This window comes from Tamandua tetradactyla, chromosome 21 (genome assembly GCF_023851605.1).
Source record: "Tamandua tetradactyla isolate mTamTet1 chromosome 21, mTamTet1.pri, whole genome shotgun sequence".
Classification (NCBI taxonomy): domain Eukaryota; kingdom Metazoa; phylum Chordata; class Mammalia; order Pilosa; family Myrmecophagidae; genus Tamandua; species Tamandua tetradactyla.
The window spans coordinates 23,047,321-23,073,305 of NC_135347.1; the positions used below are offsets into that span (position 1 = coordinate 23,047,321).

The 25,985-nt window shown below is 38.3% G+C and overlaps 1 protein-coding gene across 2 annotated transcripts in view; it reads left to right on the plus strand.

Annotated features, from left to right (window-relative positions):
* Positions 1–25,985, plus strand: part of EFNA5 (ephrin A5) — a 277,728-nt gene that overhangs the window by 246,741 nt on the left and 5,002 nt on the right. The window contains exons 3-4 of one of the 2 annotated variants that reach the window (XM_077139015.1): positions 24,665–24,730; positions 25,137–25,217. In XM_077139015.1, the coding sequence (XP_076995130.1) occupies positions 24,665–24,730; positions 25,137–25,217 (147 nt within the window). The remainder of the gene's footprint in view (positions 1–24,664; positions 24,731–25,136; positions 25,218–25,985) is intronic. The other variant, XM_077139016.1, reaches the window with a different exon arrangement.

The following is a 25,985-nucleotide window of genomic DNA, read 5'->3' on the forward strand; positions in this document are numbered from 1 at the left end:
TTATTTGTAGATGAACTAAGCAAAATGGCAACATAACCGGGTATTTTAGCAGCTGTAATTTTACCCGTCACACCTAAGTCATTTTCATATTACTTTTCATATTTACAGCAACTTTTTTTTCCTCAAACATGTTCTTATGAAACATGTGACCCCTAGAATATTTACGAATATTTGGTAAATGCCCCATTCATTTTCAGAGGATGCCATGGGAGGGGTATTGTATTCATTAGGGTTCTCCACTTTTGACCAACATTTATCAATTCTAGCTGACTTAAGCAAATAAGGAAACTTTTCCTATCTATGAGGTTGATTCTTTTGATCGAAAACCTCGGGTGGGACAGGAGCCAAGGCAGTACAGGGGCTCTAGATCACAGGCAAGTGTCTCTTCAAGACGTAACCATTCAATTTTCTTAGCTTCATGATTCTCCATTCCTTGGGTCACTCCACTCAGGGTTCGAGTTCCTAGGGGAAGGCATTTGATTGGCATTTATGTTTATCCGTTGATAAGAAAAAGGAGCACTTTGATGGACAGTTCCTTGAAGATTGCATGGAATAAGGAAAAAGGTTTTTAAGGTTTTTGGTGTTGTTTATTTATAATCTAAAGAAGATTTATAGTGATGTTAAATAGGCAAAAAACCACTGGACAGAGCCAGAGTGTATTTCATTAATGACTAGTACTGTAAAATATGTGGAATTGTTTAAATCAAAGAGAAAATCTATTTAATAAATCATCTTAAGTGCAACGGGGGCAGAACATCAACTTAACATTTTTATTTCTAGTTTGTTATGCTGTAATATATTCTTTGTCTATTACTTTTGCAAGCTTTACTGTGCTCCAACAAATTAAAGAATATGGTTCATATTTTGTCAGTTGGGATTTCTCACACTTAATTGCTTTTCTTTCTGTTAATGGAGATATTATGAAAAAAGAAAGACTCCAAGCCAAATAATAGAAAACATCTATTTATTAATCCCAAGCTTAATATCACTGGTATCATCAGAACACAAGAACTGCAGAAGACTGGGTTAAGTCTTGTTCTGCCACTAATCAACTCTAGTCAGATCTGGGATCAGTCACATTATTGAATCTGTTTTTCAAATGTAAAATGAAGGGTTTGAGCTAGATTGGGGATTCTGAGGCAGTTTCAAGGAACAAGAAAATCAATAATGTGTTACAGTTTCTGAAGTCAAAATATAAGTTAATTTTGGGAAATCTGGGTTAAATAAAGTTTAATTTTTTTTCTGTACGACTTCTTTTGGAGACTTATGTATATATTACCATGCATTATAACTCTCCAAAGAGAATGATACTGTTCTAGTTTGCTAGCTGCCGGAATGCAACACATCAGAGATGGATTGGCTTTTAATAAAAGGGGATTTATTTTGTTAGTTCTTCAGAGGAAAGGCAGTTAACTTTCCACTGAGGTTCTTTCTTATGTGGGAAGGCACAGGATGGTCTCTGCTGGCCTTCTCTCCAGGCCTCTGGGTTCCAACAACTTTCCCCAGGGTGATTTCTTTCTGCATCTCCAAAGGCCTGGGCTGAGCTGCGAGCACTGAGATGAGGTATGCTGAGCTGCTTGGGTAGTGCTATGTAGAGCTCTCTCATTTAAGCACCAGCCAATTAACTCAAACATCATTCATTGCAGCAGGCACGCCTCTTAACCCACTGCAGATGTAATGAGCAACAGATGAGGTTCATGTACCATTGGCTCATGTCCACAGCAACAGAACTAGGCACATTCACCTGGCCAGGTTGACACCTGAATCTAACCACCACAGATACATTGGACAGTGTTCACCAAACTTATTAGACCTTGGAACCCTTTTTTCATAGAGCATCTTGATGGACCTAGTTTCCATGTGTCAAGATTAGATTATTAATAAGATCCTACTTAGATTTTAAAAATAGCATTCATCATCCAGCTCTTTGTATCTAATCAGCCCCTTTTATCTAGTCTAATTCTATCAACACTCCCACCACAACCTCTTGCATTTCCCTCTTTACTCTCTGTCCTTAATCAATACCTTTCAATAGTTGCAATAATTTTCTTTCAGGTTTCCTCTCTTGTTTTCCTCCAGTATATTCCACAGATTGGAATTTATTAGCCCTTCTCCCTTTACCTTGTCCCCTTTTTCTAAGATACAGCAATGGGATCACTTTTACTAGCATGTTAAGCCCTAACTTTGCAGCTTGAACTGTGAGCCTTTTCACTATTTGACCCTATCTTAGTTAGCCAAGCAGATCTCCCACTGTTAGCAAAATGAACCCCTCTAATGTGGTTTTGCTCATGTGTTCTCTGTTCTTAGAATGTCTTCTGTCCATCTAAACCTTCCTCTTCTTTCAAGCCCTAGCTCAGCCTACAGCCCACTGTGGCTTTTTCTCACCCTGAATTCCTCGAATGTTCTGTTGCTTCAGACTTTTCTGGTGTGTGTGCACGTATGTCTGTGTGAGTGTCTTGCCTGAAACAACTTTCAGTCGGTACACCAGTACAGAACAGTTTTCCTTAATGTCCCGCTCAAGGCCCGTGTTTTCTATGAAGTCAAGTTGAAAAGTTTCCTTTGCTTGTTTAGAATCCCAGTAATACTTAGGGTAGTATCGACTATACAGTCTGTTTCTTTCTTGGCTCTCTTTTCTCTCCTTTCTTTCTGTTTTGCATTATCAAACATGCAGTTAGAATCAGTTTAGAACAGGACACTTACATATGCCTAGCCCAACTCCATTTTACAGATGAGGAAACTGAGAAGCCCAGAGTTTATCTGATTCAACCAACAGGACTTAATAAATCTCTTTTTAAAATTGAAGAAATAAATCATGTAAATATACAATCTCAATCCCGTGATTTTTCAGCCTCATCATTCTGTATATGTTTCATCCCTGTATGTTCCTTCTCCCCACAGATTGCAGTCTCTTCAAAAATGGGGGCCTCCCCTCTCCTCCGGTGTCACCACTGTCTAATGTCTTTAACCATTTATTTATGAAACAGATACTCATTGAGCAACTTTTATTTGCTGTGTTTTATTTCTCAGCTTTGCTATAGAAAGTAATGAGTACAATTATTTATTTACTTTATTACTTAATTGTGATTGCCAGGAAATATAAATGAAGTATAGTGGGAATGATACGACAATAATATCCATAGAGTTTGAAAGCCTCTAATTATTATTGCTCACCAACATTTTCACACTTGAAGATGGAAAAATAACTGTTCTTCAAAACGTCCCACTTCTAGATATGTCAGGAATGAAAGTATACTAGGCCAAAGTTTATCTATGGTATTGTATTCCAGAATCATAGGGGAGGGTAGTATTTCCAGTTAAACCAATCAAGACCTTTTGGATGCAAGTAACCATCACCAAACTCAAAACAGTGCGTTCAAAAATGGGAAAGTTTGAGTGCTAAATCTGACAGCTGCATACAGGGTTTAGAGCATATCAGCAGATTGGTTTCTCTCTTTTTTTTCTATTTCTCGTTTTTGTTGTGCTTCACTCTCAGGCAGAGTCTACCCACAAGTGGCCATGGTCATAAAGACCTATAAAATGTAATTCCAGCAAAAACTCTAACATAAGCTTTTTGGTCATATGTCCATCCCCAAACCAACTGGTGTGAATGGTCAGTACCTCCAGTGCTTTGGAGTGACGCTAAGTTCAATCAAGCCACACTAACTAAAAGTAAAAGAGCACTGGTTCCTCGGAAGACAATCCAATGACTGTTAACAGAAAAAGAAGGAAAAGCCGCTGGGCAGGGAAAAGCAGTGGTTGTTCTTTCTAGCCGTCTTGGATGTCAGCCTCTTTAAGTGTTGAAGAATTTCCCTTCCAGCACAAGGAGACTTCATAGTTGAGTCCACATCCTTGCAGCCAGTCCTCTTTTGAAATGAACAATAAATATAGGCCAGTTGTTGCTTCCTTCAAAACATTCATGCTTAAAGTGAATTATGCCACTTAAATTCCTTTGTCTGTTCCTCTGAGAGCTGTTTTAAATCTTTTAAATAACTTTTGGCACTTTTCTGGAGTCTTTTTTTAAAGTAGATCCAAAACATGAAAACAACACTTGAATTAGATCAGATAAATAAATAGGTTTTTGGCCCTTTGCATGTTCTTTACTATTTTCATTGAACTTCATTCCACTTTAATGGAATCACTTTACTAGTTCTTTTTAAGGATTGGTTACCTTACTCAGAAAATTTACTTTTAAATCTATTCCCAAATCTATCTCACAATCCTTTGATGAAAATGTTGAATAATTCTTCAAGAATGAGAAAACCGGGGACTTGGGAGGGGAAGCACTCACTAAAATGTCTTCAAAAATTAGTTCTGATGACTGATAATCTTATTTTTGCAATGACTAACTGGCCAGTATTGCATAATACAGCCTTTTCATCTGTCTCCACTTTTGCAACAGGGCCTACCCCCACTTCAGTCACACAAGTCTTTCAGTTCTCTCACAGTCTGATGACACTCACAGTACTTTGTGCTCTTAGGTTTTGACTGCTGGGCCCCATAGGGTACCAAAGGACAAATACTGTATGGTCCCACTGATGTGAACGGACATTCGAGAATAAACTTGAAATATGTCATTGGTAACAGAGTCCAGCAGGAGTTAGAAACAGGGTAAGACAATGGGTAATTGAAGCTGAAGGGATACAGACTGTGCAACAGGACTAGATACAAAAACTCAAAAATGGACAGCACAATAATACCTAATTGTAAAGTAATCATGTTAAAACACTGAATGAAGCTGCATCTGAGCTATAGGGTTTTTTTTTTGTTTTTTTTTTTACTATTATTACTACTTTTATTTCTTTTCTCTATATTAACATTTTATATCTTTTTCTGTTGTGTTGCTAGTTCCTCTAAACTGATGCAAATGTACTAAGAAACGATGATCATGCATCTATGTGATGATGTTAAGAATTACTGAGTGCATATGTAGAATGGTATGATTTCTAAAAAAAAAAAAAAAAGCTATTCCAGGGGTTGCAAGAGTAGTCCAGGGATAGAATTCTCACTTGCCATGCAGAAGATGCAAGTTCGATTCCTGGCCCACATACTTCCCGAAAAACAAACAAGCAAACAAATGAAAAAACAAATTACAGCAAAAATTTAACAAATGATGCTGCAATAAGGGGATACTCACATGGAAAAAGAACAAAATGTGACCCCACCATACAGTATACAAAAAAAAAGCCATTCCACAGTATAAATAAATATGTACATTCTGCACCGCAAGCATTGGTAGTCCAAAGAAAAAAGAGGAGACGGGGCCTGCCCCCATGAGGTCAGTTCCTAGGGTGAACATAGCATAGGTATTCAGTAAATATTTTTTGGACCGCAGATTCCAGTACTCCCCTCAAATTAGCAGGTGTTCAATCGATTGAACCTGCCCCCTTGGAAGCTTTTAATATCTTTGGGCTCAAGCTTAATGTTCATTTAACACCTTGGGCTAGGTTCTTTGATTCAAAGTTGATTTGACCATCACATCCCATACAAAGCCCCAGTCTCTTTCTTTATATAAGATGCCTTGTTTTTTTCCTTTAGAACACTAAAGACAGTTCAAAGTTCTGTATCGTACTCTCCTAAGTTGTTAGGTTTCAATGGCAGGGCCTTTGTATCTCTTCTCCCTTGCTGTAAGCACAGTGGCACACTTCCTGGTACAAGGAAGGGGGAAGATATGAAGAGGATGTCAGATATGCAGATCTGTGTAGATATGAAGAAAATGACAAGGCAGGCACTGCTATATATTTTTCAAGTTTTCTATTCTAGAGGGAGTTTTTAACTGAAATGGGATAGAAAGAAATGATTAATGTTGATTTTATCCCCTCGAGGAAATATGAACAGGTCTATATCATTTTAAACAAGTATAACATTTGAAAGTTAGGATTTTACAGAAGATAAGTTTCAGAGAGATCATTCCATTTACAGAAATGGAATTCTTTTCAGTAGCCTGGGAGCATATTTAAAAGTGATTTGATTTCTGAAATTCCAGTTTAAATAAACTTTCCAGATCAAATTGGTGGTAAGAAGCAAAAATAGTTGAAAATGTAGAAAGAATAACTGTGGATGCATGGTGTTTCAACTTGGTAAAGCTGCCAGAATACTCAATATACTGGAAATGGATTGGCTTTTATAAAAGGAGTTTATTGAGTTATGAGTTACAATCCTAAGGCCATGAAAATGTCTGAATTAAGGCACAAACGAGAAATTACATTCTCGGAAGAAAGGCTACTGGCATCTGAGACACCTCCGTCATCTGGGAAGGCACATAACTGATGTCTGCTGGTCCTTTACCCCTGGGTTCCCTTGCTCTCAGCTTCTGATTCCAGTGACCCTCCCAGCATCTGTGTCTGTCCGTTCTTTTCCTCTCTCTGTGTGAGCTCTTTTAAGGGACTCCAGTAAACGAATTAAGACCTACCTTGAAAGGGTGTGGTCACATCTCCCAGGAAATAATCTACTCAGAAGTTCCCACCCAAACAATAGGTCTGGCTCCACAAAGTTGGATGAAGATTAGAAAAGCATGGCTTTTCTGGGATGCATAACAGTTTCAAACTAGCACAGATGGGAAGATCATTTCATTGAGAGTGGGATGAAATTCTTGACATCTGAAAATTGAGATAAAAACCTTGTAAGTCTTTTCCTTTTCCTTAGTAAGATGGTGGCAGTGGTGGCCGTGGTAGATGTGGGTTTGCTGTCACCTAGGGCAGACTGTGGCTGCAGCTCTGGTCACAAGCAAAGCTGTGCATTTGTGGATACAGCATTACACCGTAGAGAAGAGGGCTGGGAGCTACTTATGAGAAATAACAGTTCTGTAACTTCATTAGTTTTTCAAATTATTATCATAGACAGCTCCCACTTTTTACCACTGTGCTTTCTGGAAATAGAATCATAAAGCAGAGAGTTGTAAAGTGCCTCCCATTTTCCTTCAGGAGTAATAACTTAATTGTGACTATGTCTCTGACCATATATTTGAGGAAAAAATAAATCATAACTATGACCATCCCTGTGTCAGAGGCAAAGATGCTGTAGCCATAACTTTCCACAGTTATTTAAAATTGTAAAATTAAACTCTTCTCTATAAAAAGGACATAAATGTATTATACACATTGATTTTACATGCACTCTGAAGAATATGTTCAGTAAATAAAAAGTTCAGCTAAACTATTTCATAAATTTATGCAGAACTAGCTATAATATAAATTCATTGACTATTTAATTCCTAATAATTTGGTTCTTTGTATTTAAGAGGAACTTTGAGGATGATTTCTGTGTCCTGGTTCTGTCCGACGAGGATTCTTTTCTTTTCTTTTGATAAACCTCACTGGGGTCAGATCATTCGTTCTGTTCTGTATCCTCCTCCTGAGTTGAATGAACTTGGGCAAGTTGAAATGTCAGATCTCAGTTTCCTAAACATATAAAGTGAGGGGGTGGAACTAAATGATCCCCAGGGTTCTCAACTATGAGTTTTGTATTTCTTTGTGTGCACCCTGAGTTCAGTGATTTATGCTTGCAGGTGGCCTAAGGATGCAAAAGAGCTCAATGACTAGATATTGATGACAGCGACGAAGTTCCCTTGCTGGTTTATTTAGGTCCATGTCACCTCCTTATGCATCCTCTGGCCGATCAGAATGGCTGCTATTTCTCAGCATCACTCCAAATAAAGGAAACCAAGGAAAAATCACCTTCAGGGCAGGCCATGGTGGCCCAGCAGGCAGAGTTCTCGCCTGCCATACCAGAGACCCAGGTTCGATTCCCGGTGCCTGCCCATGCAAAAAAAAAAAGAAAAATGACCTTCTTCTTGGACTGGATACTTGCTTGATATTTTCTCATCATCCACCTTCACCCTTTGCAAGATTGCCTTGAAAACAATTGCTGGGTTATTAGTATAAGCTTTTCAAAGATACGTAAAATCATTTTGCTTTGTATCAGTTTTTTGCATCTTAATAGAATGTGAAAAATAAAACACCCTATCTTGAAAAATAAGCCTCTTACACCTATTTATAGCAGACAGTGTCTACTCAGGTATCAGATTTTTTTGTTTTTTATTTTTTCTTTCCCAAATTTGTGATTTTGTGAGCTTTGTAGTAGAGTAGTGAGCAAACAAGCATTTTTCTTGGGGTAACTTTTTTTAATTCATTTCCTTCCTCCCTCCCTCCCTCCCTCCCTCCCCCCCCCTACAGATTTATATTGGGTGCAGATATATATTTGTTGGCCAGATAGTGAGTGTTTTAAACTCTAAATACAACAGAGAAAAAAGTAAGCAAAGGCCTGCTTTAAATCTACAAGCTAGTGAAGGGGGCCGGGTGAGGGACAGGTAAGCACATAAATTCATTTTAACTATTTCAGGTAATGAATGCTATGATGCAAAAAGCAAAGCCAAGTAAGGAGAATAGAGAATATAAAGGTGGGTGAAATGCTATTTAGAGAGTGCTCTAGAGAGTGTGCAGAGAAGGCCTTTCTAATAAGCAAACGTTGAAGCAAGGACCTAAAAACTGTGAGGAAGCAAGCCACGTGTCTCGCAAAAGAGCGTTCCGGACAGAGGCAAAGAGAAGCACAAAGGCCCTGAGGCAGGTGTGTAACAGGGGAGCAGCCTGGAGGCCAGCGTGGCTGGAGCAGGCGAAGGGGGCGGGCTGTGTGAATGAGTAGGAGAGGTCATGGAGGGAAGGGTCCCAGCGGGTCAGGAGGGCCCTTAAGCCACGGTGAGGATGTCGGATGTCACTCTGGAGTGCAGTTTGGGGCTGATGGAGGATTTTGAGCAGAGGAATAGTGTGAAACTACCAGGATTACCCTGGACCATTGTCCACTTGTTCAGAGTGGAGCAGAATCCGTTGTTTCTCTGGCTGGGTGAGATCCTCTTAATTCAGTACATTAAGGGGCAGAATTTTGGGAAAATCCCCCATCCAGATTACTCGGCCATTGAATTAGATACTCCTTGATCAACTACCTACATTGCAGGAGGGGGAAAAAAAGATACAAAGTCACCCTTGGTGTACCTTATCAATGAACCCATTTCCTTCCTGGATTTAAGGTAAAAAAATTACTGAAACTGCCATGTCCATTGTTTTCCTGAGGCACCAGGAAAAGTCCATTTAATGGTCTATATGAAAATAGGCAGGTGGCTTGGGGCTTAGCAGGCTCCTCCGCCCCCCCAGACAGAGCTCTCTCAGATGGGTTTTGTATAACACGAGTTTCTACTTTACATGTTACCTTTGGTTCCTGTGCTGCAATGGTTGTCAGCTAATTTGCTTCTCCTCCTGGACAGGGTTAGGGCACTGCAGGGGTGCAGCGGGCAGGAACTGTCCAAATCTCAGGGGGTGATGGGAGGTCAGAGACAGCCAGCTCAAGCTGGGAATTTTCTCACCCCATAAGAGAGGTGTTTACTGAGGATGCTGTTAATTTTCCCAGTTTTCTTTTTTGGATCCTTGGGTCACTATGTTTTGTTTCATTATTTCCTCCTACAGTGATCATTATAGGTACTTAGAAGTGTATCAGTTACAGTAATACAATAGTAGAAGTCTTTTTCTTGACATGTACCTGATTTAGGAAATATGCATAGGGCATGCCTCTCTCTGCAGGCAAAACCCCCACTCAGTTTTCCTACTAAAACCTATTGCAAATGCTTAAGGTTACACAGTCACGTTCTACCAAATATTAACCTCCCCCAGTCTTTTCTTGAAGGACTTCTGGGAAATTATAAAACAGTTATTTGAAGTAGAACAGTCATGAAGAAAAGTATTATTTACACTATAAACTGGGGTTGTATGGTTTGGGTATCAGAATGACTTAGGTAAAATATCCATTCTGGCATATACTAGCTATGTCTGACATCGGCTAACTACTTCCTCTCTAAGCCTCAGTTTCCTCATCTCTAAAATAAGGATAACAATTCACGACTCACAGAACTATTCTGAGGATTAAATTTAATAAACCTGGCACTGTACCAAGTGCATAGAAATAGTAGATAAATGGCAATTATTATCATAATATTATTATACATCCTGAATTGGAGTTCCCTACCCCTAAACTCCATGTCAATTAAGAAATAATGTCATTTCTAATTTTTATTTGGTCATATGAAATAGAGAAAAAAGAAACATTATCAAGAAATAATATTCTAGTGTAATTGATGCAAAAGAATCCTAAAGTGTAAATATAGGTCTTATTAATAATTCCTTAAAACAGTCATTTGTAACCATTCTATGACAGATTTATTGACTACAACATTCACTGGGAAATGCTAAACTAATGAGAACTAGTTATTAGTTGTGATAGTGATTAGTTGTCTATCATTTGACGAGCTAAGCCATGAGCCACGTGTATTTATTTGGCCTCATTTCAAAATAATAAATTATTTCAAACTCATTTCGTTTCTTGAAAATGTCCTTATGATTTAGCTCATGCTTTGGATTACATGAGTAGTATTCCTGTAATCCATTATCCAAAATAAACTATAAGATTCTGGGCTATTTTAAGACAGAGAAACTTCAGACATTTTTCAGCAATTGCATGAAGGGGTTACAGGGTCTCTCAAGCCTCTAATTTACCTTTTTATGCCTTTGCTTGATTGTTTTTCCATATTAAGGTTTATTTTCTTTTTAAAAGAGCTTGCACAAGGAGAATATACTGCTAAATACTACTGCAAGGAGTGTTTACAGATGCAAATGACTTCTATTTAAGGAGCTCATGATTAAAACTTGAAAGAATGTGGCACTAGAAAGCATCTGAGTAACCTTTGAGAAATCTCACAATGGAACTAAATATGGAATATTTATAATCTAGGATTACAGCTAAAAGGGTAGTTATGAATTCGTATGCTCAGTATGCCTCAAAGGAATGCAAACTGAAACTTGTTAATTTTACTTTTGTTTCATTTAGATAAATTAAGTGTTTTATTGTTGGGAAACGAATTTGACATGAACTAAATGCCCAGTCCACTAGAAGGAACTAGTGTTACATTTGCCTGCAACAGGTGAACCAGTTTCCCCAGTGCCATCTTTCTCATGAAGCCAGAGGACGACGTTTTTCATTGGACCATTGCAATCTCTCGTCGATGTTTTTAAGGCTGAAAAAAAGACTTCATTCTTTAATTTATTTATTGCTCCCAGAGCAGGCTGCTAATAAAATCTGAACAAAGCTATAATCATTGGCAGACATAATGTTTTCAATCTGTCCATACCCAGAGAAGATCATCTCTTTGTTCTCTTGGTTTAAAGGCTAACCTTCTGAAATCATCAAAGAGATCAGCACAAGCGCTCTCTCATTTTGGTAGAAATCACCCCTTAATGTGTTTGGGTGTAGTCACCAGTCACGTGCCCTTCCCTGAGGACCGGTTCTGGAAACCGGCCTGGCCCAAGCCCGGGCTGTACAGAAGAACTAATGAACATGTCGTGTGCATCTCCAGTCTTCTAGTCTCTGGCACAGCTGTGGCACTTTCCCCCCCTGCTGAGAGGCACAGCACGCTGGCCATTTGTTGGCAAGTTCATATTTCACACTGCAGGGAATTGAAATGATTGAACAGACAGAAGAAGAGTTTTATTTGCAGTAGCCTATGTATCCCCAGACTCTGATTTGGCATAAAACATCTGCTTCATGATCTGCTTCAAGGCCAGTTCTTTCCCTCCAACAAAGGTTATGACTTCAGGCAAGCTGTGCTTCCACTGGCAGGAGGAAATTTGCCCGAAGACTTGATTTAGTCAGAATCAAAGCATCCTGCCACAGAATATCTTTTTTCAATTATCTCTGAAGAGGCAGCCAGACTTTAAATGTATCAGTATAATAAATGTAATGAAATAAGGCAGACGCTCCTTTCCCCCTGTTGTTGTTGATGGGAGATGCATACACAGTTGCGTTCCCCACCCAGAAGCCTGTGAAACTTACCTGTCTATCTGCGAACACGCATATCTTGGCACCAGCACATTGTAAGCGTAGCCTTCAACGTGTTTCAGCCCATCAGCATGATAAATAAGCACATGAATTGGTTTTACCTGCAGACTGCACATCTTTCAAATTATGAAAGCAAATTAGCATGATGCTGCATGTAATTATTACTATTTTTCATGGTGAGGAAACATTATATAGCTTTTGTCTATGATATGGTCCTAATTACTAATTATATTTACGTGCACGCTTTTGTTGTACATAGTCATATTTTTCGCTCAAGACAGCCCTTGCTAGTCTTACAGACGTATATACAAAATTAAATCCTGGCATTTTATTATACTGGAGCAATTAGATGCCATCCTTGTAATGAGAAACATGACATCTTCATCTCTCTACTCTATATTTCATGTTGTTTTAAGGCAGACATTTACCAAAATTGAATACAGTCTTAGACACACACACCGGCACACAGACACACACATAATTGAATATCTGCATATCTCCAAGGAGTCCTGTGGGTGAAACCATGTATTCATCTTCTTTAGTTCTTAGGCCACTTTGGTTTAAGAGTAAGAACTGTTGCTTTTATGAAGTGCCTTTTTCTATAAAGTCAAAACCTCACAGCAGTGCACAGAAAGCCGACGGTATAAAGGAGCTGAGTAGAGTCTTTAATGGAGAGAGCTGGGTTGTAAGTGTTTTTGTTCCTACAGAGCAGATAGATTTGGCTCCATCTGTTCCATATTCATAACAAAGGAGCTCTCTTACAGGAGGGCCAACTTCCCCTGAGCAGCCTGGTAATGATCTTTCAGTGGAATGAAAGCATCTGAACCCAGCCACTTGGCCCCTGCGAAAAGCAGCTAGCAGGATTGCCCTTCGGAACCCCGATTTCCTCATAACTCAGGTTGACATAATTTTTCCAATGTATAGAATCTAAAAAAAAAGGAAAAAAAATTACTGATTTTCTTATCTCAGCACTGTGGCAGATGGGAAGTTCAAACTGCATAAGTTTTCCCTTCCCGTCTCACAGTCGCACAAGATTTGTCGTTAGATGGTATGGGGGGAAGTTTGCACTTGAAATATCTAAGCATATCAGTGGGGAGAGACTGTTCTTCAAAATTTTAAGTTGTTTCTATTCAGCCTTCTTAATCTTTTTAAAAGTGAGGTTAATGAATAGAAATATGAGTTACACCAAATAAGGAAAAACCCCTGTCGAGTTTTGTAATTAGCAAACTTCAAAGCCAATTTCAACTGAGCCCTCTTAGATTAAAAAAGTAAATTAGCCCAAGAGTACTTACTTTCTTCCAATAAGTAGAGGAAAAGTAGAATGATTTTTTTCTCCAAAATGCCAAGGTATGCAATAAATCTTCCTCTATATATGACATATAGAGTTGGCAAACCAATATAAATGATTCCTTAAAACTTAAATAGCATGTTAATTAATATATTAATAGCAGACCAAATGGATAGAATATTTTTGCCTGTGTGCTAATTTCACAAATTTCTTAAGAAGTTGAGACATTATTTTGAAGTATGTTCATCCTTTTTGCCATCCTGTGAACTTTTCGACTGCTTGAAGCGCCTAAAAACACAGTTGATTTCTTTAATAGACTTCATGGTAAAGTTATAATTATAGTTCATCAAATTTTACTATCCATCTTGGCACCATGTATGCACTATCAGCTTATTAAACTACGGTTTCAAGCAAATCAAGTGATAAATAAAACTCTCAAAAAGTTTTCAGTAGCAGTAAAGTGGGTAAGGTTTTCATATAGACATCTGTGAGCTGCTCTGGGTGTTAGCAGGGAGAAATTTAAAAGTCGTATTTACTGAGTGAGCAACAAGTCAATCTGTGAAGACTTCAGGATCTAGAACACGTTGTCACCTTAGGTTATTTTTAGTAATATATGGACAAGAATATTTCTAGCTCATTCATGCTTTAATTCATTCATGTATTCATTCCTTCCAAAATATTTTGTGGCTGACTACTTCGTACAAAGCACTGGATTAAGTTTTGGAAGCACTGTGTTGTATTAAAAAGATGGTAAAATAGTTCCTGCTTCTGGAGCTTACAGCTTAGTTGGGAAATGGATGATAAACCAGGAAACAAACAACTCTCTAACTGTCCAGTATACTAAGACCAACCTGGATGTGGTGATAGAGAAATATGGAGAGGGAACTGGGTGGTCCTGGGACAGCTCGCAGGGAAGGCAGCGTTCGAGCCATGACCTTCGGAAACATAAAAAGTATCAGTGTGAATTTCTCATATGCTTTTTATGTCTGTAGAAAAGACTATTTAGAGGTTTACTTTGAATTTAAAATTTGATGTTTAATCTATTAAAGTTGCAGATTTTGAATACTAATTCTTCCTTAAAATTTCAAATTACCCATTCAAATTAGCTTATACATATTATTCTATATATAAGGCTAGTAAACTTAAATATCTGGTTCCACCTACAGAGTTGGTTAATGAGATGCCCTTAACTGTTTTAAGCTGAACTTTTCAGATTTAATGCATTCTCTTTCCTTTTTTAAGAACTTGAGGTGAATGACTGAAAATCCTTCCTAAATAGTTATTGTAATTATAAACATCAAACTTAAATATGTGATGAATTTTTGGTTCTCTTAAATTTTCTAATGCTGATTTCAGTTAGTCACAAGCTAAATCAATTGTTCAGAATTAAATATCTTAAATTGGAATTACACGTCTGACCTGTTACTCTAATTGGACAAAGTCTCTCCAATACTTTGGAAGTATTGAAGTACCACATTCACAAAAATAGTAGGTCTGTTGTTTTGATCCTCATATAAATGCCTGTACTTAGTTTTTGAACTCTGATGTAGTTAAATGATAGTTACATTCTTCAGCACAGTTTGGGGTAGGTTACTTTCTCATGTAAGTTTTGATTGAAGTACCTTAACTTATGAAGGTTTCTTAATGACAGGAGGATTTATGCTAGGGTGATTGACCCTTCCCTGTGTTCCTGATTGCCTCATGGCCACTTTCTCTTATCCCTGTGTAGGGAACTCGCTGCTCACCTAGATTCTAGCCTCTCCCACTTTGGTCTCCTGTCCTCTCAGCAGGCCTGCAACCCCACACCTTGGGGAATCGTTTGATTAGATTCTGCATAACTGGCTCTAAAGATGCCCACATTCTTTTCATTTACTTGCTATCTCTAAGAACCACACTCTTACAGATATTAAAATAATATCTGATTGAATTTGACTATTAAATCACACTTTCCAATATCGTTCCATTCCCACCAGAGAGAGGAGAGGAGTCTTCCAGGAAAAGGGACTTTCTGTTTGTTTGTTTTAATGTCTATAGAATTTGCCACTACTTCTCTTTCCATTTTTTCTTATTTTTTGTTTTAATACTGAGATTTGGTTTGTGTTTGGTCAACAAATCACTTTGCAGTTTTGCTTTTTTTTTTTTTTTTTTACCTCTATACTCATTCTTCAAATCTCTAAGGAACACTTGTGATAAGCAAAGCAGTGGATTCCTCAGAGCGTGAGGCTCCTGCCTTCAGGGAAATCGCAAGTCTAGTTACAGAGACAAGATGGAAGAGATGCAAAAGGGAATGGAACAAGGGCTGTTAAGGAGATAGAAATGGATTGAGGTAAGAACCCAGAAGACGGTTAGAGTGTTAGAGAACTGTGCGGATATCTCAAGTGGCCTGGAGGCAGCCAGGATTTTGAGAGGCGAAGGGAAAAGGGCATTTGGGGAGAAGGAAACTGGAAAGTTCTAGGATGGCATATCGTTGGGAACAGCTATTAATGTGAATTGAGGGATGAGGTTGAATAGTGGGAGAGATAAAAAAGGAAATAAAAATCGGGGCCAGGGTGGTGCACTGGTGGCTCAGTGGCAGAATTCTCACCTGCTGTGCCAGAGACCTCAATTGGATTCCCGGAGCCTGCCCATGTTAAAAAAGAAAAAAGAAAAATCAGGGCCAGATTTTGGAAGGCTTGGCCTACTATGCTGTAGAGTCATACGTTGGAATGCACAGTCATCAAAGTTATTGGAAATAGTCCTGTTCATAGACCAGATCAAACTAGAACTTAATCCCAGTGATTACCTTTGATTTTGTTCTCACTCTTTCAACATAAAACCTTCATCAAGGAAAGATTGGTGTGAGACATACTGCAATTCTGGTCCCTAAATGACTTCCACCTTGGTAGAACATTAGCCTTCTGAAGAGGAAGCATTAAATTTGTCCAGGTCCCGAGATTTCCAGGAGGAGCTTGCAGCCCAAACGAATAGACATTGCTGCCTGGATACTTACCTTTCCACCAGAAAGGACAGGTATCAGGGAGAATAGAGCTGACTGATCAACAAAAAACGCAAAGAGAAATTGACTTGTATAAATAGATATTTACCCAAATGTGATGCAAGAGAGTATTGAAGAGCAGAATCAGAACCATTTATAGCAACACAATATCTATGGAGTGGTATAGCTATGATGCAGTGTCTTGCATCCTTCTCTGGGTTGGTTTTATTTAGTGTCATCGTTATAGCACATTCAGGCGATGCAGCTGAAAAGACAGCTTCAATACTCAGTCTGGCTGCTTCTCTACAGAATTTACATCCTAGTCTCTGCTCTGCCATCTATGTAATATAGTAGCATGCTCATTTAGAATGGATTTTTTAAAGAACTCACGGAGTTCTGTTATCATTGCCAAAAGAAAAGAGTCTTCCAGTGCCCTTTCTAATTCTCTAAACACTCACCCCCGCCTCAGTACACATCCTCACACATGCACTTCTCCGGAGATGAGGGCGTCACACAAACAAGTGGAACTAAAGCATTTCCAATTGAAGCTTGAAATCACGGGTCATACTGCTCTCCCTGGTTTTCTTTATGACCCATAACTATTGATAACCTGAACCCTTCCCCGTCCTACAAACGTATGCTTGGAACTAGAGGCATATAGAAAGCCTTGCTTATGGAAATCCCCATGCAGAGGGAGCAATAAGCACAGTGCTGGTATCAACCTGTAAAGTAGCAAAGTGATATTTGAGATCTGTAGGGATCTGTCACCTGAGTTTCTCAGTACAATATAAAAGTTTACAGTCCACCCAAAGCAGGTCATACCTTTTGTTTGTTTGTTTGTTTTGCTTTGGGCAAAGAGGAGAGTCACAGAGAAACAGCCTTCGGTGAGTTAAGCAGCTGGTTCCAAGCCACAAAATGAGTCAGAATGGTGAGCCAGAGAGAAAGCTTAGAGCCTCCCTGTGCATGGGCTCAAACCACTAAACCATGGCCCTTCCTAAGATCCTCACGAAGCAGGATAAGGATGAAAGTGATTATGAAAGGTTTGAAGAAATAGTATTAGTTTTTGTTTTCCAGGAGCTTCTTTGGATTGCATTAACTTGAAGATTTATTAGGAATTTACTATGGTGCTACTTTAGTGCGGTATGACAAGGACATTGTTTCTGTTAATACCGTACAAATGAGTAATGGAGTTTGTGGCTTTCACTGCCTACGGTGACCAGTCAGCCTGACGGCATATCGCAGACAAGGAGCCTATAGAGAAAGAGAAATATGCATAGTTGCTGCCCTGGGATTCTAGAAGTTCTACCTTTTGTCTGCTTAATGTTCCCTTATGCTTTTGTTGTTGTTACCTTTATTACACAGCAAAAGTTTTTCTCAAGGAATTGTTCTGCTTATCTGTATTCTTTTATCACATTATACCTATCTGGTAAAGTAGGCTAAATCACCAGGATTACCACAAACAAGGAAAAATCATCTGACGTTAATGGCTTGGGAAGGTCACTTGAACAGCGTGGTCTCTGGGGAAGCCCAATCTCAGATGAAAATTGGAAAGCTTTTTTCCTAGCTGTTCGAAGACCTTTTATGTTTTTAAAAAAATTAAAAGTAAAATGTATCCAATAAGAATCTTGACTCTGTATTTCCTTGAATTTAGGATTCTGTTTACAACTCGAATGCTATCTAATTGCTTTCTTGTTGCATGTGTCTGTGTTGACTGGTTCTCCTTAGTCATTGGACTGAAGATGGAAGTAAAGTCTAGATTCAGAATCTGAGATTTAAGCTGCCTTAATTTTTCTTTATAATCAATTAGAAACGCTTCTGATAGAGGAAATTTTAAAAGCATTCACCAAAATCTTGGTTATCTTTTGGTCACACTTCAATAGATATCGAAATATATGGAACAAATCATGTTCTTAGTAAGCCCTAGAAATGAGTTGTTGTCACTGAGTCTTGAAAGCAAGTGGAAGGTTGTACACACTTAAAAAAAAAATGTACACAAAAGCGTGATCATTTCCGATTTGTTTATTCCTAGAAATCAGTGGAAAGAAACTTGTCCTCAGCCATTTATTTGAGGTTGCTAAGAAAAAGAAATTGATCTACTGAGACTTAGCTGCTGGAATTCAAATAATACTTAAGTTACCATTTGCAGTGAGAACTTTGCCTAAGGGGGTAGAAAGATGGGGGGGTAATGGGTGGGACGAGTGGTGCCTTCCATTTTCCCCTTTTGTCTGAGGCTGCACAGCTGGAACTTATTTTACGTCGCTGAACTTTACTCTAATTATTTGTACCCTGTTGTAGTTTCCCGGTGTTGAAACCAAGTTTTAGCTCGTGGAGTGTGTTTTTTCTACTCTTTTTATTATATTATGGGAAACATACCTCTCTTCCTTTTCCAGCTTTTTTGAGACATATCCCCAGAGTCACAGCAAAGTGTCTAATATTTACAAATTGTTAATTTCTCCAAGGCTTCCACCTTTACTGCGTAATCTCATTTCCAGTTTTGCATGTGGAGTTTTCACCGTAATCTGCCAGTGATTGAAGTTTTGAGGCACGTGGACAGCAAGAGATGAAATATGTTGGCAAACTTAGCCAGCTGCTGTGGTTGCGCTTAGAATGCGAGATGAATAATCGGTGCTACGAACAAGTAATTAATATATATGTGATTTTTAAGCCTCCAGAGGTAGAATGGTGAGATTTAGTCCATCATAACTGGCGATTTTGTCCTTAATAGGAAAATTAAGTGTTGGGGTGCTTTAAAAAAGGGCAAATTGGCAATTACAAATTGTTGTTGGTTTCTTAACGAGAGACCTCACTTTTGCTTTAAGAATTTTTTCTGAGGATCTGGTAACGATTTCCGAAGAAGTCCATATGGCTTTGATTAACCACTATCCCATTTCCACCACTCCTTCTGTGCCCCGCCCTCCATGCATATACTCAAAATGGATTTCATTGATTCATTAAATTCTAGAAGACATTTTCAGTAGTATCATATATTTAAATTGGTTTTACTTTTTCTGCATTCATTAGGAAAGGAATATTAAAACTTAATTCTGCCTTCACCTGCCTAATTTGCATATATTTCTGTTGTGTGTTAAACCACAAGAAAAACCTACAGGGGAAAAATTTGGCTCTGCTAACAACTAATAGCCTATCTTTTCTTGTGCCTTGCACAAACTGAGAAATACTGCTTGTGGCACACATAATGGAAAACTGCATTTTTAATGTTCCCACACACTCATTTCTTTAAAAAGAAGAAAGCAGCTGCCTATTCTTAAAAATAAAACTTCCCTAAGTACCCACATTGGCATAGGACACAGCAAAAGAGAAGGACTTTAGTTTTGAAATTACAATTTGAGGTTGAATAGGGTTAGGCATAAATGCTGAATTTAATGAATTCAGTGTCGGGTCTGAAAAATGTTAAAGAAATATAAAGAAGAGTCTTAACCTTCTCTCCTGTTAAACTTTTACTTCTTAAAGAAGAGTGTTTGCTAACTTGACTACTGGGAACTTCTCCATTGCTTAAAGAATCATAAAGTGTATTATTTGATGGCCTATTAGGAGTTAGGAATTTTTTGATGCTAAGACAGTTCTAACTTATGCTAAATTCCTTTTATTTTAGGTGTTTTTAAAACTCGCTCTATTTCTTCTATTTGGAGAAAAGCATCCTCTCTTAAGATTTAAGTTTACATTTTGTATCAAAACACATTGGTGCTCATCCGGCAGTTTGGAGCTAGAAGTAAGACATTGTGCTAATTGCAAAGGAACAATGCAGATTAGCTGCATTAACAAAAACAAACTTTAAGTTGCATGGAAAGGAAAATGAACCGTTTTGAAATGTTGGAGTAAGAGCAAGTATGTAGGTCTTGTAGTCTTTCTTCACAGCAGCTTATAATACCTCTCTTCAAGGCAAATTTTAAGTGGATTTTTAACAGTAGCTTGAAATGTAAGCTAATAATGAATCCAGTTGTTTATACATGGAAGCAGAATAAGAAATCAACCCTGTGTATGTTTCAATGTCTTAAACTTTATGTCTAAAGCCTGCTATGAACCTTTGATTTTACATATTTGTTTGTACACAACATTTTATCAGCTTAGCTCTTGAATAACAAATTATCCCCAAATTTAGTGGCTAAGACAACATATATTATTTCATAATTTCTGTGGGTCAGGAATCCAGGTGCAGCTTAGCTGGAGCCCTGGTTCTGGGCGCACTCTTCTCACGACTTGACTGAGAAGTGTTCACTTCTTAGCTCACGCACGTGAGTGTTGGAATAAGGCATCAGTTCCTTGCGAACTGTTGAGTGGAAGCCTTCCTCTGTTCCTTTCCACGTTGGCCTCTCCATTGAGAATATCACAAGATGACAGCTTGCTTAGTGAACAAGAGACAACGAGAGAGAGTGCTAGCAAGAAGGAAGTCGCAGTCTCTTATAACCTAATCACAAAGTGATATCCCAGCATGTTTGTTGTATTCTATTCATTAGAAGCAAGTCACTATATGCAGCTTGCTCTCAAGGGCAGGGGACGACACCAGGACACAAATACAAGCCATGCCCAAAGCTGCCTACCATAAGCGTGCTGCTAGCATTAGACCTGCTGTGAATCATGATGCTAATATTACATATGTTTGCATTGCCAATATACCTTTTAGTAGTACTGATCAGGAGGCATTGAATGTGGTCCTTTGTGTGCTAAGTTGGTTGATGAGTCCTGAGCTATGCTCACCTGAACCGCTGGAAACTAAGTGCACAATTTTCAGTAAGGGGTGAGGTTAGGGGCCCATCATGGAAGAGAGCGAAGATAAGTGGCCCTTTTGGCCTCACTGCCATGGCACTCCAAACAGGGGGAACCGGAGGGCCTTCAGCTTGTATTTCCTTATGTGTTGCAAGCTTTTGATTGGTGCTTTGTAGATCATTGGAGGAAATAAACCCTATGGATTTATTTATAAAGTTGCTATTAAGGTAATGGAAGGGGAGGGAGGTTTATTTGATTGTTTGTTCTAATGGTCCCCATGTTCCCACTTCCAGCTTCCTGACTCCAAAAGTACATTGTCAGCAGTGAATGGAGTAAAGGCATTCGAATTTGGATTATGTGACTAATGTTGAAGGCATTAGTTGTGTTTTCCATTTTCATTTGACAGCCTCTGTTAGGAAATCCACAAAGCTTTAAAGGAAGATTTCAGATCTAGGTTTTCTTCTCCCACTGCAAGTTAATACTTCTTTTTGATTGCTAAAGCTCCAATTTGGGAATTTGGGGTTGAAATGTTTTATGTTCTTCTGGTACCTATTGCTTGACTCCTGAAGGACCATTGAAGCCTCTGATACAACTCTCTTTGAAAAGCTTGTCCAGAACTTCATCAGACACCCAGACAATGCCAGCATGTCCCTGCACAAAGCTATGCTGGTTTCTCATGCAAACTGCAGTCAACCCACGAATCTCTCCAGATGCCCTAAACGTCCTAAACTGGCTTAAGTATAACACAGGAGCAAGAAGAGTATCTAATATGCATCTTTGCAGCCACAGCATCTAATAAAGGATCTAACACGTAGTTGGGACTTTAAAAGTGTTTTAGTGGAGCTGCTCTCATATTTAATGCATGTTGATAATTATTCATTATCATTTTTCTAATGATTTAATTTTCTTAGAAAAGTAGCACAAGAAGTTGTATGTAAATTTTATTTTAAGACGATAATGTTGGTCATTTTAAAGTGATGTGTCTCTGGAATCATGAATCATATTACCTATTTCCTGACAAAAGCAAAGGAAATTTCCAGATTTTTTCTACCTCATTTATATCCTCAACTCTGATATCTTTTTTTCATAACTGATCCTGAGATTTTCTTTATAAATTTACTTGGGCTAATATTACATTTTTAAAATTCTTTTTATTTTGTTTTTTAAATGCTAATCCTCAGGGCTTTGTTTTTTTTTTTTCACTTGCGACCAGTAAAGCATTCTTTATTTATATCTTCAAATATTGCCAATAATTAATAATCCATATTTTTACTTGGCATGAAGGAGTCATCCATTTGGCAGCCAAGTGGCGTGTAGAGTGGAGAAATCATAAGCATAACATGGAATAAAGCCACATTCTTACTTTTAAAAATCTTGCATGAAAAAATCGAGTCTTCCTGATCTATGGAAAATATTGATGTATAGTTATATTTCTGTTTTTCTGCATGGTAAATAAGGAACCCAAGTTATTGATTTAGCAAAGTTGTATTGACTTCTCAGATTAGCTTTAAGAGTTAGGGTTTTGCTCCATGAGCTCAGCTTAAGGTCCTGGAGTCAACCCATTTGCAGCCTTGTGTAGTGTTGGACTTCTTTTTCACTCATATTATATTCTTTGTTCATAAATTTTTCTATGGATTAAAGTATAATAATCATAATATCACAAGATGTCAATTGTTATCATTACTAGCAATTTTCTGGTGATAGAGAGGAGATGAGAAAGTAATGGGGAATGTTGTTGGGCGAAAAAGATTTAAGATAATGTGTCTTTTTTATTTTATATTTTTCACTCACAGAGGAATGTAGCTTATCCAGTAGCTGAGGCTAATAGTCTCTCCTTGGGAGCTGGTGAAAGAATGTTCTTCAATTTTCCCTAGACAGCTCATCATTTGTTGCTGTTTAATTATTCCGGTTGTGCCCTTGAATGATTTTTAGGTCCTGGATTTATAGAATGTCTCCTGAATAGAAATCTAAAAGACCTGTACTAGATCCAAGAAGTTCTCCACTCCAACAATGAAATATTTGATTCTGCCTTGGGTCTGTTATATTTTGAGTGTCATCTGTAAGATCAGCTTTTGCATGTGGCCGTCAAGTTCATGAGGTTTACAGTGGGTTCAACCCAGCCCAAAAATCCATACAAGAGCAGTGTAAATATCCACGTGTCACTATTTCACACGACCTCCCATGAATAAGACATAAGGTGTCTCAAGAACCCATGGTTTTTCTAATGAGTTGGGGTCACCTGTGTGTATTGTATTAGTGACATGCACACTTACAGTTGGGGTCCACAGGAAGGACACCATTTCCTGGATCAAACCACAGAGTACAACTATTGCATCCTAAATAACACGTTAGTTACGGTAAATGTCAGTAGAGGGAGTTTTTCCAACTTTGATTTAATGAAAGCCTACAGCAGAACCAGCTGTTAGCACTTCTTAACTGCTTGTCAGAGCGACCCCGGGGGGTTGGGACAGGCCGAGATCATCTTTTATCTTTTATGTATACTTTTTTCCTAATATTATATGAGTTTTCAACCGGTATTGAAAAGGGACGCTAGGGGTCCTTTCCTGCTTGATGTTTTTTTAGGTGCTGAAGTTATGAGTTCTCTTCTAAGACAGAAATCCTAGTCTATAGGGTGAAGAGATGCGTGTAAAATTAGTTTGAGTTTGTCTTGAATCCTCTCACCTGCAAAATAAGTAGTTTAGTTTTCTGGGCTCCCCATGTGGAATAAAATAAAGGATAAAAATAAAGAGGAGAGACAGCAAACCAAACATCCGGCCCGCTCTTTGTAAGCCATGTGTGTTTTGATTGATGTCATCTGCTTTTTCTGAACAAAGAAACCACTTGAAGTAAACTGGTAGGGAGGAAAATATGCAGCGTTCATTTCAGTAATTTTTGTCATTTCTAGAATGCATTAGTAAACACATGTGCTTATTAAGGATCTTCTAGTCCTTGGAAATCCCTTTGACATTATGCTCTGTGCACTGAGGGGGAGATAATCTTTCAAAAGCAGGGAAAGTTTACAGTCTTATTATCTTGAAGAGGAGAAGAAAGTTTCTTCCTTAAATGATTTATAACTTGAAACATTTTGTCATGTTTTGGTAAGCCTACTTTATTAATTCCATCCTTCTCTGTGGCAAATTCAAAAAAAAAAAATTACCATTGCAACATAGTACTTTCTCAATAGCATATTGTACTTATAATAGCCTGATGGAAGTTGCTGTGCTTGGTTGAGTCATATAGAATGCAGAGCCAAGTTCTGAGTAAAACCTCTAATTGAATTACCTGCAAAGCACTGACAGACAAGCTTTCAGGACAGACAAAGCTCTGCTCTCCCCGGCAGAAACGGGTCATGTTGAAGTCTGCCTTGTTATTGTTTTTTGCCAGCACTTTCACCTTGGTTCTCTGGCGGACCCCTTTTCCTGCTGCAGAGCTGGGTAGCTCTATGGAAGCAGGAGGGCTCTGGCATTATCGTTTTGTTTTAGAGAAAATTGATAGCAGATCAAGTTAAATGGAAGAGGCTTTGAAATAAAAATTCAAAGTATTTGTCCACAGATCACCCGCATGCTTGCATGACGATTTCTGTACTGTGTTAAAACGAGAGGAGAGGGGTATGAAAGCAGCCCCTTCTGTATCAGTCTATGCCAACCTGAGAAGTATTGTTTGTTTGAACCTCTGAGAAGAATTTGAGGATGGTCTTGGTGTTCAGGAAAGAATTTATTATAGCCTATTTGTTTGCACCTGAAAATGAAGAATAATCTCCTGTTCTCTCCCCTCTCTCTTTCCCTGCGTTGTCCTGTCCACAGCCTCCGCAATCCCAGATAACGGAAGAAGGGCGTGTCTAAAGCTCAGAGTCTTTGTGAGACCAACAAGTAAGTACAGTAGACTAAGCCCGAGAGGGTGGCTTCACCGCGCATGCTCTATCGTGTGGTCTGGTTCCCAGCGGTGAACTTTTTTTTTTTTTTTTTTTTTACTGTTAAATCCTGTGTGGTATCTGTTTTGTATATCCACATCCATGTTTTCGTTTTCATCGTGTTTTTTCTCATCATTTCTCATGATGCTTTTATTTAAGCACACAGCAGTTGCTAACTTGTTGTTTCTTAGACTGTTGTACGTGCACAGCAGACGGGAACAATACTGGCATTTGCATACGTGCCACTGATTGTTAAACGGTCTCTGCCTAAATAAAAGGAAAACATAGAGAGAAAGAAAAAAGAAATGGGAGTTTAAGGGTGTCTTCACTAACATATTTGGCTGTTATCTCTATTTTTGTTATAGATAGCTGTATGAAAACTATAGGTGTTCATGATCGTGTTTTCGATGTTAACGACAAAGTAGAAAATTCATTAGAACCAGCAGGTTAGTATGCTTAGAGAATCTCTTTTAACAAATGCATCTCTCTCCCTGGTGCTTCAAATACATTTTTCCTTTCTTCCTCTCTGCATGTTTGCATGGAATAGTTGCTCTGCTTTTGCTCATTGCTAGCAATGCTAATATTACTTATATTCTATCTCATTCCTCCAGTATCTTTATGTAATGCATGCTAGAGAAAATGTTACTTTTATTTTTTGGACATGAGTTTGTTATAATGCATTATCCTAACACAGAAGCCCCATCAGAATGCTAAAATCTCACTACCTTTTACCATATCCTCAGAGCATGCTGGTGAATCATTGTGAATATTAAAGGATCTGTTTTCATATCAGACAGAGAAAAAAATCTATTGTGTGCATTTTATTAAATCTTTCTTTATATTATGTCCATACCCATGGATAAAAGTAATGTCTATTGCCTATTAGACATGGGTGCACAAAGTAGCAACTAATTCAACATACTTAGTGTCCTCTAGAAGCTCATATGCATTATGGACCTGATCTGTAGAACTTCATTTTGCTTCAGATATTTGTGCTGTGGTTGTCAATAGCAGTTGGAATGGAAGAGTGTAGTCACATTACCTCCTAACACCACAAATGCACACGCCTGCTGCAACCATGAGTGAATATAGCAGTAGCCCTCAAACCAAATGTGTTCCTTGAGTATTGAGACAAAATAAGTATCAAAGATAAAACATTTTTTCTTCTGCTGACTTCCACACACCAAAACTCTCCCATTGCCATGAAGAAATAT